The 12985-nt window shown below is 57.3% G+C and overlaps 1 protein-coding gene across 1 annotated transcript; it reads left to right on the top strand.

Moving 5' to 3' along the window:
• The first annotated feature begins 349 nt into the window (after positions 1 to 349).
• PAFAH2 (platelet activating factor acetylhydrolase 2) lies at positions 350 to 5536 on the top strand. Its single transcript, XM_027907690.1, has 11 exons — positions 350 to 395; positions 1351 to 1450; positions 1733 to 1880; positions 2136 to 2232; positions 2334 to 2402; positions 2519 to 2633; positions 3950 to 4063; positions 4420 to 4511; positions 4610 to 4780; positions 4862 to 5010; positions 5218 to 5536. The coding sequence occupies exons 2-11, from the start codon at positions 1367 to 1369 to the stop codon at positions 5310 to 5312; spliced, it is 1134 nt and encodes a 377-aa protein (XP_027763491.1). The 5' UTR covers positions 350 to 395; positions 1351 to 1366; the 3' UTR covers positions 5313 to 5536.
• The last annotated feature ends 7449 nt before the right edge of the window (positions 5537 to 12985 follow it).

A 12985-nucleotide genomic window follows, 5' to 3' on the forward strand; every position in this document is an offset into this window, starting at 1 on the left:
CGCTTTAGCTCCAGAAAGCGGATTAAGAGAAGGACAGGAACGCAGGGGATGGGCGGTGGGAGTCCCGAACACCTCTGGACTCTGGGGGGGGGGGACACAGGGGGGCAATCCTGGGGGCAGAAACCCAGCTGGGTGCAGACTGGGACGGGGCACCCTGGGATTGGGGTGCTGCCCATGGGCATGGCCCCCTACAGCTCCCCACGGAGGGGCTGCGCCTGTGACAGGGGACTGGGATTGTGCCCTGGAACTGGGAGCACTGGGAGCTGAGATTTGGCAGTGGGAGCCCTGTTTTTGGGCTGGTGTCACTGGGAGCTGTAGTCCACGTGCACGGGGGCACTGGGAGCTGTAGTGCAGAGTTCACTGGGGCGTGCTGGGAACTGTGACCCGGTGTACTGGTGAGTGCCGGGAGGGACTGGGAAAGGGGGGCCGGGGGATACTGGGGCCTGGAGGAGTTGTTGCTGGGAGCTGCGGGGAGGGCACAGGAGGAAACTTGGGAGCCCTGAGAGTTTGGAAGGGCGCTGGGAGCTGCAGAGGGAGCTCGGCTTAGGGGCACTGGGAGCTCTTGGGGAGCACTGGGAGCTGCAGGGGTGAGGGCACTGGGTGCAGCTGGGGGAACTGGAAGCTGCGGGAAGCACTGGGAGCTGGGGTGGAGCTGGGGGGACACTGGAAGCTAGAGGGCACTGGCAGCTGGGGAACTACTGGGAGCTGCGATGGTAACTGGGGGCGCTGGGGGGAGCACTGGGAGCTGCAGGAAGGGCTCTGGGAGAAAGGGCACTGGGAAGCACTGGGAGCTGTAGTTCAGCTGCGCATACTGGGAGGTGTAGTCCGAGGACCCAGCGCTTACTGGGAGCTGTGGTCCTTGGCCAGGACCGTGCTGGGAGTTGTGGTTCCCCAGCCCCGGGCGCTGCTGGAAGCTGTAGTTTTGCACAGGAGGGAGGGGGTGCAGAGCCCCGTCCCCTCGTGATGCCCAGTGGCTCCCGTGGGTGTCACCCCTGCACTGACCCCTTGGTTGCACACCCCCAGCTCTGCCTCCCCCGAGGGGATGGGGACCCTCAGCAGGGTGGGCTTGGGGCAGGCTCTGCCCCACCGTCCTGCTCTGGCAGCTCCTGGGAGAGGAACTGGGGGGTTTTCGTCCCTGAGCAGCCCTGAGGGACTGTGCCCCCTGGGAATTCGAGGGGAGGGGGGAAATTGGGAGCCTTATTACTCCACTTGCTGCTGGTGAGTTTTGCTGGCACAGCTCTGGGGGGCTGCCCGGGGTCTGGGCAATGGGAGAGGGGTGAGGGAAGGAGGAGGGAGCGAGTCAGGGTCCCCCTGGGAGGGGACAGACACTGACCCCATGTCTCTGTCCAGGCTCGCCTGTGGCAGCATGGGGGGGATGCTGGCACTGCCCCAGGGGCACGGACCTCACCACGTGGGCTGCACGGATGTCATGGTGGGCCACACACGGCAGGTACAGGGGACAGGGATGGAGAAGGGGACAGGGATTGGGATGGGAACAGGGACAGGGATGGGGATGGGAACAGGGACAGGCATGGGGATGGGAACAGGGACAGGGATGGGGATGGGAACAGGGACAGGGATTGGGATGGAAACAGGGACAGGCATGGGGATGGGATTAGGGACAGGTTTCCACGCAGAGCAGCGTGGCTGCAGCCAGCTGGTTTCGCTGAGGACACGGCCACCACACTCTGTGCTGTCCCCAGTGTGTCCCCCTTTCCCCTCTCTCCCCCAGGGGCTCTTCCTCCGCCTCTTCTACCCCTGCCTGCTCCGTGCAGGGGCCACGGAGCCGCTCTGGATCCCGCGCTCCGAGTACTGCGCTGGGCTGGCCGACTCCACCCTCCGGCGCCGCTGGTGCTCAGCCCTGCTCAGCATCACCATCGGTGAGGGGGGTCATCCCCCACCCTGAGTGCTCCCCATTCCTTAGGGACCCACTCCCTGATGTGGGTTCCTTAGGGATCCACTCCCTGAGCAGAGCTCAAGCTCATCCCCTGTTCTTGGCTGGATGCTACAGGCAGGGCTGGAGCTGAGCAGGGACCTGCTGCAGCAGCAACACTCCTCTGCCTGTGTCCCTCCCATTTCCTGGGGGTTTCTCCTGCCTGTATCCCCCATTTCCTGGGGGTTTCTCCTCCCTACAGGCTCCTGCAGAGTTCCAGTGAGCTGGAATGGGCCTTTCAAACCCCGCAGCGGTGGGTACCCCCTGATCATCTTCTCCCACGGCCTGGGAGCCTTTCGGTAGGATGAGCCCTGAGCAGGGCTGGGATGGGGATTTGGGTGTCCAGGGCTGCCCTTGGCCCTGCTCAGACCTGCCCTGACTCTCCTGGTCTCCCTTGCAGGACCCTGTACTCCTCTGTCTGCACGGAACTGGCGTCCTGGGGCTTCGTGGTGGCAGCGCTGGAGCACAGGTGGGTGCCCTGGTCCCCACCAAATTCAACTACCGTGCCAGGGCTGGTGGGATATTGTGCTCTGGGGAGTTGCTGGTGCCCCCATGACACGGCCACCTTCCCTCCTGCCACTGCAGGGACCACTCTGCTGCCACCACCTATTTCTGCACGGCAGAGGCTGGGAGAGAGGAGTGGATCCCCTTCCAACGGGTGCCCCAGGGGCAGAAGGAGTTTTATTTCAGAAACAAGCAGGTACCGGGGTGGGGGGTTCAGGGTGGGCAACAGGCAGGTGTGAACTCCCTCCTGCATCCCTGGGATCTTCATCCTGTGCCCTTCCCAGTCCCGCATCGCTGCCATGCTGGGGCTGAGCTTTCTCCTTGGAGATGAGAAAAATCTGTTCAACCTGTTTTCTCTCTTCCTTCACGGGCTCTGTCTGTCCGGCTCCAGCTGACCCTGGCAGGAGCCAGGCTGGGCTTTGCCATGTCCCCTGGATAATGTCCCCTGCACCCCAGGGAGAGCCGGGCTCCGTGCCCAGCCCCGCTCCGCACCGGCTGCTGGGTTTGTTCACGCTTGGATTTTTGTCTCTCCGGGATTATCCCGGACAGCTGCTTGCTGGGGAGCAGGAAGGTTTCCTGCTGAGCCAAGTTCCACCCCCCCCACACACACCCCCTCTGTTTGTTTCTGCCTCGTTTAAAAGGACAACAGCGAGTGAAGATTAGTCGTAGAAAAACTCTCTAGGAACCGCGGTGGTTGGAGGTGCTTTTGGCAGCCTTAAATCACCTCCCAGCCTGTTGTTTCTGTGTGTGCTCTGTCTCACAGCCCATTGCACAGACAAGGGAGGCAGTTTTCTTATTAGGATGAACCTGTGAGTGTAAATGTTGAGGGTGAGTGAGAAATAAATGATAAACAGAAGGAAATAGTTGCCAGGTCGACCTCCGCGATGGTTAGAGGGAGCAGGAGAGAGGTGTTCACTGGAGTTTTTTTGTCACTTGTCACCTTAAATGTGCACAGCCAACAGTGCTAGTGTCCTTAGGGGAGCAAGAGGACGTGGTCCCAAAGTGGTCCCAGGTCAGGGTGTCCTCTCCCTGAGTTGTTTGGGCATTTGAGCTGCTCCTGGATGGAGCCCCTGAGCTGGGCTTTAGGGGGACGCCCAGGTTTGCTCCTGGCACCTGGGCTGGGGTGGGGGGTCTGGGCTCCCCACAGGGGTTTGGGCTGGTAGGTGGCATCAGCAGGCTTGGCCAGGGGGCAGCTGGGAAGGATCTTGGGTTCTCCCTTCCCTTCTTCCTTCCCAGAGCAGAGGCTTTTGCTCATCTCCAGCTGTCTCTGCTATCAGATTAACCAAATTAAAAGCAAACAACAAAAGGAAACCATTCCAATAAATCCACTGCATCCCTGTGGGAGCTGCAGCCTCTCACTTGCTTTTACATTTGCTGTAATTCAGGGAATGCCCTGTCGGGTCCAAACCCTGGAGGGATGAGCATGAGTGGGCACTGAGGGGGGGATCTGACCCCAAATTTGGGGGTTGGAGGAGCTGGGCTAACCAGGGGAGGGGTGGCTCTGGCTGCCAGGTTCATCAGAGAGCAGAGGAGTGTGTGCGAGCGCTCCGGCTCTTCAAGGACATCGCCAGTGGAAAATCTGTCCTGAACATCCTTCCCCAGGACTGGGATCTCTCCGTGCTCAAGGTACCTGGGTCTGTCTGTGCTGAAGGACCTGCTGGGGGATTGGGTGGGGATGGGAGGGGGGTCCAGGTTTCCTTTGGTGGCAGGATCAGTCCTTGCTGCCTGAGACTTTTCCTCCTGGGACAGGCAGGTCCCCTGCAGAGGCACAGCTTTCCACCTCTCAGCTTCCTGGAGCCTCTCCTCCCCTTCCCTCCCCTCTGGATGCTGGGAAGCCAGGTCCCAATCACAGCAGCAGTGAAAATGAGACACAGAATTTTCCCCCCTGGCAGTGGGACTTTGCTGATCTTCCCTTGGCTCTTTGTTCCCTAATTAGGGACCTCCCGTGGCGAGCTTTGGGCACAGCCTTCTCCTCTTTGCAGGGCAACCTTGATCTGGCCAAAGTGGCCGTCATGGGCCACTCCTTTGGTGGGGTGACAGCGGTGCTGGCCTTGGTGAAAGAGCCCAGCTTCAGGTAAGCCAGGGCAGGGATGAGGAGCTGCAGAAGCTCCGGGAACACGAGGCTCATCCCGGTGGGAAGGGAAGCCGTGGTGGGTGTCCCTCCTGCTGCAGGTGCGCGGTGGCCCTCGATGCCTGGATGTTCCCCCTGGAGAACCTGCTGTACCCAGAGGTGCCCAAGCCCGTGCTCTTCATCAACACCGAGAAGTTCCAGACCCCAGAAAGCGTCGCCAAGATGAAGAGGTTGAGCTCCAGGAACGGCCAGACGAAGATCATCACCGTGCTGTGAGCTGGGGCTGGAGGGAGCACCTACGGCAGGAGAACCTCTCCCCAGCTCCCACTGAAGCACATCCCTTCCCTGCCCAGGGGAACCGTGCACGAGAGCCAGACTGACTTCGCCTTTCTCCCCGGGAAACTCATCAGCCGCATCTTCGGCGCGAGGGGGACCCTCGACCCCAACAAGGCTCTGGCCATCACCAGCCAGGCAGCTCTGGCCTTCCTGCAGAAGCACCTCGGTATGGGGGGAGGGCACGTTGTTCAGGGGCTGGGGAGGGCGGGAGAGCCCCCCAGCTTGTGGGGGGGCTGTGGGGTGGCCGCTGCCTCGCTGGGCTTGGGATCGGCGCTTCCCACAGCAAAGGGGTCGGGGTGGATGCTCCTCTGTGACCCCTGGAGTGGGGCTGATGAGGCTGTGGTAACCCCCAAACCATCTGTGCCCCGTGCAGACCTGGAAGAGGAGTTTGACCAGTGGGATGACCTCCTGGAAGGCGTGGGAGACTCGGTTGTTCCAGAAGCGCCGTTCTGCCGGTCCAAGCTGTAGCCGCTCCGAGGTCCGGAGGAACTCACTCCTTCTTGCCCAGAATGATCCGTGCAGGAGCCAGGGAGGGCAGGAGGGCCCATGGGGAGAGCAGGAGCTGAGGACTGTGCTCACAGGACGTCTGGTGACTGAGGTGCTCAGGGAACACGCCAGGAGAGCCCTCCCTGCTCATGTGCCTGCAGTGAGGGCTGTGGGGCAAAGGGAATAAAACCCGCAGGGATAAAGACTGGGTTGGCTGTTGCAGAGTCACAGACTGGTTTGGATTGGAAGGGACCTTGAGGATCACCTCGTTCCACCCCCTGCCATGGGCAGGGACACCTTCCACCAGCCCAGGTTGCTCCATACCCTGTCCAACCTGGCCTTGGACACTTCCAGGGATCCAGGGGCAGGCACAGCTTCTCCGGGCAAACCTGTGCCAGGGCCTCACCTGGGCACGAGGTGAGATCCTTCCTGCACGTGGGATGGGTGGGCAGTGATCCCTTTGCTGGATCTGCTGCAGCTGGGGCACATCTGGCAGGAGCAGGGAGGGGGGTTGTTTGCTGTGGGTTGGGGGCAGTTCAATCACAGCCAGAAGAACCGGAATGGAGAGATGCAGCATCAGGGCTCCAAGCACAGGAGTAAGGAAAAATCCTGTCATTGTCCTGGAAAGCTGGCCAGATGGCTGCCTGCACGCCTCAAATCTGAAAGGGGGAAAGAAAGAGGAGAGTCTGGAGGGGGGGGAAAAAAAGAAACAGCAAGCTGGCTGGAAGGAGGTGTCTCTGAACACCTCAGCAGCACAGGGATGTGAAAGGGGGACTGGGATTGGCCTCGGGGATGGAAGGAAAGCAACCCAGCCTGGCTGTGCAGCATGAAAAGTGACACTTCCATCCCGAGGAAGGGCTGAAGCTGGCGGAGCCGCACGGATTTACCCCACCGGAGCCCCTCCCCAGGGTCCTGGCAGGCACCGAGGTGGCAGAGGCAGCAGGGATCCTGGACACGCCGGCTCGGCAGCTGCCGGGAGCATCCCTGCTCCTGACGCACCATCTGCTTTTGCATTGTCCCCGCCGCGGTGCAGGATTCCAGCTGGGACACACCCGAGGGGGGATGGCGGAGGAGCCGGCTTTGCTCCATCTCCTGCCATCCCGGAGAGGAGCTGCAGAGACAGCGCCTGGGGCTACGCGGAGGCAGGATTTCCTGGGGGAAGGAAGGAGGGGAGGCTGGAGGAGACGGGGTTTGGGTGGTGCTGATCCTCTCCTGGTGACGGTGGGTGATGCGGGTACCAGCAAAGCCCTTTTCCAGGGGAAGAACGGGATCAGAAAAGCAGCATTTCACTCCTCCGGTGCCTGGGTTGTTTGTGTCACAGCCGCCCTCAGCCAAGGACAAGCCCTGGGGCTGAGGATGCTCCAGGATGATCCGGGATGGCCTCGGGGGAAGAAGGCACAGCAGCAGGGAGGACATCACTCAGCACAGAGGACATCACTCAGTGTCTCCTGCGCTCCCCAGTGACACACAAAGGACTGATGTGAACTGGACCGCAAGGCCCCGCTGCTTTTAAGGCTCCCAGATATTTATTTTTAAATGTTTTACACTGTTTCCAGCCCCGGGTTCAGGCTGGGGTGTGACAGCCCGTGGAGACAGTCCTCTGCTGCGATGCTGGGGGTGGGGGGTGAGGGGACATTCAAGGTCGATGTGTGTGAGGAATCGTGTGGCTGAGCCCGTCAGGTCCCGTTTTAACAGTGAGAGACAGTGACTGGTGCAGAAATCAAATCCCATTTTCCTCCCGGAATTAGCGGGGCTGGGGATCTGCGCTGGCAGCCACAGGGGAGCAGCCCAGTGGTGGCACAGCTGAGACAGGCTATAAATTCTGCAGGAGTCTTATGTAAAGGCTTTCAGAAGGGGGTGGCAGAAGCAGACTCTTCTGGGAGGGTGTCTGACATCCATTAACCCCTCGGTTCATGGGAAGCTGCTTATTCCCATCCCCAGTGCCCGGGGGGGCTGGGGGAGGAGGGAAGCAGGCAGATACCCTTCTCTGGCACTCCAGAGCCAACCAGAAACCACTTTCCCAATTATTTTTGTGCCTCTGGAGGAAAACCCTGCCAGAAGGAGTTCGAGAAAGCCCTGGGGTCACTTGTGCAGGGCAGACACCCTCCTCCCTCCTCTCCGTGGGCCTCTCTCTGCTTTCTGTGGGATGTGATGATGCAGGAGCCCTCTCCCCGGGCATTTTCCTAATTCACTGACTTATTGCATCTGCTTTAAAATGCAGCCTGGAGCCATCTCTTCAGCCAGGCTCCGTCCCAAGCCGTCCTTTGCTCCAGATCTCCATGACATGCTCCAGCCTGGGGGCCCAGAGGCAGCGTGTGTGAAAGATGTGGCACAAATCCCAGCAGAGCACACCAGGAAGGTGTTTTCCCTGGCGTGGTTTAATTCCAGCCAACATCCAAGCCCCACGCAGCCACTTGCTCCCACCCATCCAGTGGGGATGGGGGAGAGAGTGGGAATAGTGAGGAAACTCGTGGGCTGAGATAAAGACAGTTTAACAGGGGAAGCAAAAGCTCTGTGTGTGTGCAAGCAAAGGAAAGCCAGGCAGGGGTTCAGCCACTGCCTAAGGGTGGCTTGGGAAGGCAAATGACATCACTGCCAGTGTCCCCCCTGCCTCCTTTTTCCTCCTACTTGATATCCTGAGGATGGGCTGTATGGGCTGGGATGTCCCTGGGGTCAGGCAGGGTCAGCTGTGCCAGCTGTGTCCCCTCCAAACTACCTGTGCACCCCCAGCCTGGTCACTGAGGGTGACTCAAGGAGCAGAAAAGGCCTTGAGTGCTGCTCAGGAGCTGCTCAGCAACAACAAAACATCCCCGAGTTATCAACCCTGTGTTCAGCACAAACCCAAACACAGCCCCAGGGCAGCTACTGTGGAGGAAATCAACTCTGCCCCAACCACAACCAGCACATCCCCACGTCTCAGCCTGCTGGGATTGCTCTCCTGGCCCTGAGAGGTTGGAAAGGAAGGGGCTGGGACAGCTCTGCTGGCGCTTCCCAGGCTGGCCACAGGCAGAGACTGAACATCAGTGCCTGCCACTTGCCTGGGCCATCAACCAGAGGGGACAGCCCTCCACCCTTTGGGGTGTCCTCCAGCCTTGCCTGTGCCACACTGGGAGGTTTTCTGGCAAAAAAAAAGCAGGAGTTAAGGGCTGTCCCAGGATGTGATCTGCCACCACACCCCTCCAGCACCAGCTCTGGGCTGGTCCTGTCGTTCCAACCCAATGGTCTGGGTTTGAACGTGAACTAGAATGCTTTATCTCCCTAAATCCAGGTGGATTTTGTTTCTCAGGGGCACGGGAAGGAAACACTGACTCCTGTTACATTGTGGGGTGGGCCCTGGGAGCACCCACCTGCAGGTTGGCCGTGCCCTGCCCTGGAGGGGTGGGAGCTGGAAGGGCTCACTTCCAGCCAAGCATTCCAGCGCGTCAGCTCCGCTTCAATATTCAAACCGGTGGCTTTAAAAAAAAATAAAAGAAAAAAAAAACAAAAAAAAAAAACAACAAAACCACAACCCACCCTGCTGCCCATTTATATTCCCCTCACAGCTGTGCTTGCAGCAGGGCCGGGGTATGAATGGAAACATTCCTCTTTCCCAGGGCTTATCCCTGCGGAGCAACCTCCGCTCTCCCAACGGCCCCGGCTCCAAAGCTTTCCCCTCCCCGGGCTCAAATCCGACCGTGTCACCACGGACCCAGCTCAGAGCTCTTCACATCTTAAGAGCTGAGAGCCTTCTTCTCCTCATCCTCCCCACCCCCAGCTCGTCCTGCCCGCGGCTCCCTCCCTGCTGGGGAGCCCCTCGCAGCCGGCAGATCCCTCCCCATCCCGCCGCACATCCAGGCAGCGAACCGGAGTTCCCAGCCCCAGCCTCTCCGCAGCGTTTTGCTGCCGTGTAGAGAAAAAAAAAAACACCTCCTTTGCTTCAATTGAAGCCTCCCCGTTGATTTAATTAATGCAAATCGAGGCGTGTTAAACCTCCTTGTAATTACCGTAACGCTGTAGTGGTGGTGGTGGTGGTGGGGGTGGGGGTGGTGTTGTTTTGTTTAGGTTTTTTTTTCCCCTTTTGTCGTGTTTTTTTAAGGAAAGTAGTAAGGCCTGGATCCACAACAGGCTGTGAAGGTCCAGGACCCTGCCAGCTGAGCCCAGTGTGTGCAGTGAGAACACACGAGCTCTGCTGGACGAACTCAGTGCCCGGAACCGGCCTTGAAGACCAGCGTGGACACACGTCCAGTGTTGACCCAAACCCCGGGCAGCACCTTCTTGAGCAGAATTCCTTCGACTGGTGAGTATGTGCTCGGTTTTTATGTTGGGTTTGGGGTTTTTTTTCCATCGGAAAATCAAAGCTTTGCTCCGGGTGACGTCCCGAAGGAAAAACGAGCCTCCTGATCTCCAAAAACGAGTTTTTACCGTCGAGCCTTCGAGCTGCAAGCCCCGAGTGCTGCAGTCACGAGGGATTCAGCTCAGTGCTGTCATCCTCCCGAGTTCCTCCCACGCTGGGATCTGGGGCAGGACGGGCCCTTGGGATCCAGAGCTGGGCACGTGCTTGCCGAGTTTCGATGCCCTGCGCTCCGGGTGCGGTGCTTGGCAGGTTCCCCACCCTTCAAAAGGCAACACCGAGGGCCAAGAGGGCTCCTGTTCCCTCACCCAGCAGCGCTGAGGGGATTGGGGGGGCACAGCTGGTTTTTCTGACAGCTTTTACTCTGCAGCAGAAGACCCATTTCAGGCTGGAGCAATCTCTTGCTAATCTAGAGATGATTCTTGAATAGAGAGGGGAAAAAAAAGGACTGGAGAGGGGAAACCGAAGTGCTGGAGGAGAGAAGGAGCTGTGTGAGGTCTCTCCAGTTCCAGGCTGCTCTGAAAAAGCTGCTGAAACAGGTTGAAATGGTCCATTTTGGTCAATGTCCAGCTTTCCCCCATTTTAGGAAGGACAGGCTGAGCTCAGCTGGCTCCTGCCTTGCACCCCAGAGTGGGGAGGGGAAGAGCAGGGAGCTGGGCAAGGAGGAGACCCCAAATGTCTCATCCTCCTTTTTAGCCCCTTTAGCTCATATTTTGACTCCAGACTGAGGTGTGGGAAGGTACTGAGGGTGTCATCACCCCTCCCTGGGGGACACGGTGGCACTGGACACCCCAAACCACCAACTTCAGGCTGCCTTGTCCCCTCGTGTTGATAGTGGCTCTCTGATGTTCATCACTAAAGGCCTTGGTTGGGCTTTGTTTTGGGGGCTTGTTTTGTTTGTTTGTTTGTTTGTTTGTTTGTTTTAATTTAATTTTAATGTTTAAAATTTAATTAAAATTTATGTTGCCCATTGCGTAGGGGTGTCTCTGTGGATGAGGATTTTGGTGTACAGCAGCAGCTTGCTGGCTTTATTGCCTAAAAGACAGGGATGTTTTTCCACTAGAAAGGCTGTCTTTGTCTGCCCTCACAGCCTGCAGTGGCTGTGTCAGGTTCTTTTGTCTTTTAATTTATATATTGATCCATTACAGACACAAATTACTAGGGGAAAAAGGGATCAAACAGCACAGAGCAAATGTTAAGTGCAGGTATTGTTTCTGTGCTGGTATTGCTGAGATTCCAGGGGAACTGAGCAGGAATTAACCCATTTTGATGCAGAACTGTTGGTGGAGATGGGAGGGGAACTGCTTATTGTCCTGAGGGGATCTAAAACCTGGAAACATGAATCTGGACCCCTCAAACTGAAGCCAAAAGGTGCCATAAACACCCCCCACACCCCCCCAACCCCCAGCCTTGTGCCTTGTCTCACAAATCCTGTGGGAAGAGGCACGGTGTTGGGTGGATCTCCCCCATAAATCCCTATAGAATTCCAGGGGAAAATGGCTGTTGCTCTGGAAGGGTTGGGATCTCCTGCCTTCCCTGGGTGGGAGGAAGGGGGGGACACTTCCAAAATCCTGCCTTTGGGTGGGAGTTCAGCCTCGTGCAGCGTGTCTGAAGGACCCAGGCACTTGGGATCTGCAAACCCACCTGCTCCCCAGGCAGCAGGTCTCCTGAAAAAAAAAAAAAAACAACTGTTCCCATTTTGGCTGGGCGCTGCTTTTTGCCAGGGAAGCCGCTCTGATGTCAGGTGGCCCAAGAGCTCTGCACTGAGAATTGTTTTCAGATTTGCCCTTTCGTGGGAACAGGCTCAGTCTGGGGGGGCTTTTAGAGGATCGTTCACATTGTGTTTTTTTTGATATTGGGGAAGTCATATTCCTTTAAGAGGATTTCCATCCCTGAACTCCTCCCATCGTGACACTTCCAAGCCACATTTTCGCCTGAAAGGGTGGGAGTATTTTTAACCATATCACGCCAGGGAAGTATTAATAGCACAAAGGACTTGCCGAGCTGCTGGTGGAGCCGAATCCATGTTTTAAATTCAAGGAACTAATTAGGAACTGGGGAATAATTAGTGCTATACCCAGCTTTTCTTCCTCCTCCTCACCTTATTTTCAAAGACCCAAAGCAAATGCCTTTACTGGAGTGTTCTATGGCTGTTGAATATTTTATGGCTTCTCCATGCATTGCTATTCCATGTGCTTGTCAGAATCACACCGTCTCCTTTGCTGTATCCCAGCTCAAATGGCTGACTCTGACACCTTTGAAATCTAATTAGTACATCTTCTGTTGGCTCCTACACCAAAGAAACCACCCCATAATCCTTTTTTTTTGTGTGTGTGTGTGCTTCTCCCCAGCCCCTCACTACCACGGGGCGCTGCAGCTCGGAGCAGCACAGTTATTTTTGCACCCCTGGTAGTGAGATGTTTACAGGCTTCCTGGAATAGCAGAACTCTGGGTGCTCCATATGGAAATGCAAATTTGAGAGCTGCAGTTTGGAGCAGAGAGGGAAAAGCAGGGAGGACGCAGAAAAAATGGGTCGAGGCTCCTGGCTCGGTTGGGAGGCAGGAGAGGGGGGAAGCAACCTGAGGAGATCTCCAGGACAGCTTCCAACACATGTTTGTGGATGTAGAGGAGCTGGGAGCCAGCATCCACATGGATCTGTCCTTGTGTTTGCCAGGAGAACACACCTGCACAGGAATGTCCTGCAGGATCTGCTGGTGCCAAGAAGGAAAACAAACAGCTCTGAAACCGTCCCCCTGCTCGAGGGAGTGGCTGTGAGAGCTCTGCCTGGTGTGAAATCTCTGCTCTCTAATAATAGTTGGGCTTGTGCTGGAGCCTTTTCCTCGCTCTTGCCTCTCCCCAGCCATCTGTTTTCAAGAAACTTGTGGAATTCATGTCACCGAGCTCTTATCCATATTTATCGGAGTGGCAGGGACTGAAGCTCAAAGCTGGGGGAGAGGACCAGGCAGAGATACAGAAGGAGTTTGAACATGTAAACCCTCGTTTCCTTAGGAAACAAAGAATGAAAAACAGGCCAGAAGGCTGGGAAGGGAATTCTGCTGCTCCTTTGACCAGGCTGGCTCACGGGCAGACCTGTTTAGGGGAAAGACCAGATCCTGTTCAGCATCCTGAGAGTGAAGGTGCTCGTGGTGGGTGCCACAGTCCCCTGACCTTATTTTGGGGTCTGTGGCTGTTTCAGCACGCTTGAGAATTTTTTTGGAAGGGGAACAGAGTTCCCCTGGAGCCTCTGTCTTTATTTCATTAGCAGCTTATGTTCTTCTTCTACTCTAGAGCCTTGTCAGCCCCCATCACCGCAGTACTTGAGTAT

The sequence above is a fragment of the Empidonax traillii genome, unplaced genomic scaffold (assembly GCF_003031625.1).
Source record: "Empidonax traillii isolate 1590-97213 ecotype Southwest subspecies unplaced genomic scaffold, ASM303162v1 scaffold1525:size98293, whole genome shotgun sequence".
In the NCBI taxonomy this organism is placed as follows: domain Eukaryota; kingdom Metazoa; phylum Chordata; class Aves; order Passeriformes; family Tyrannidae; genus Empidonax; species Empidonax traillii.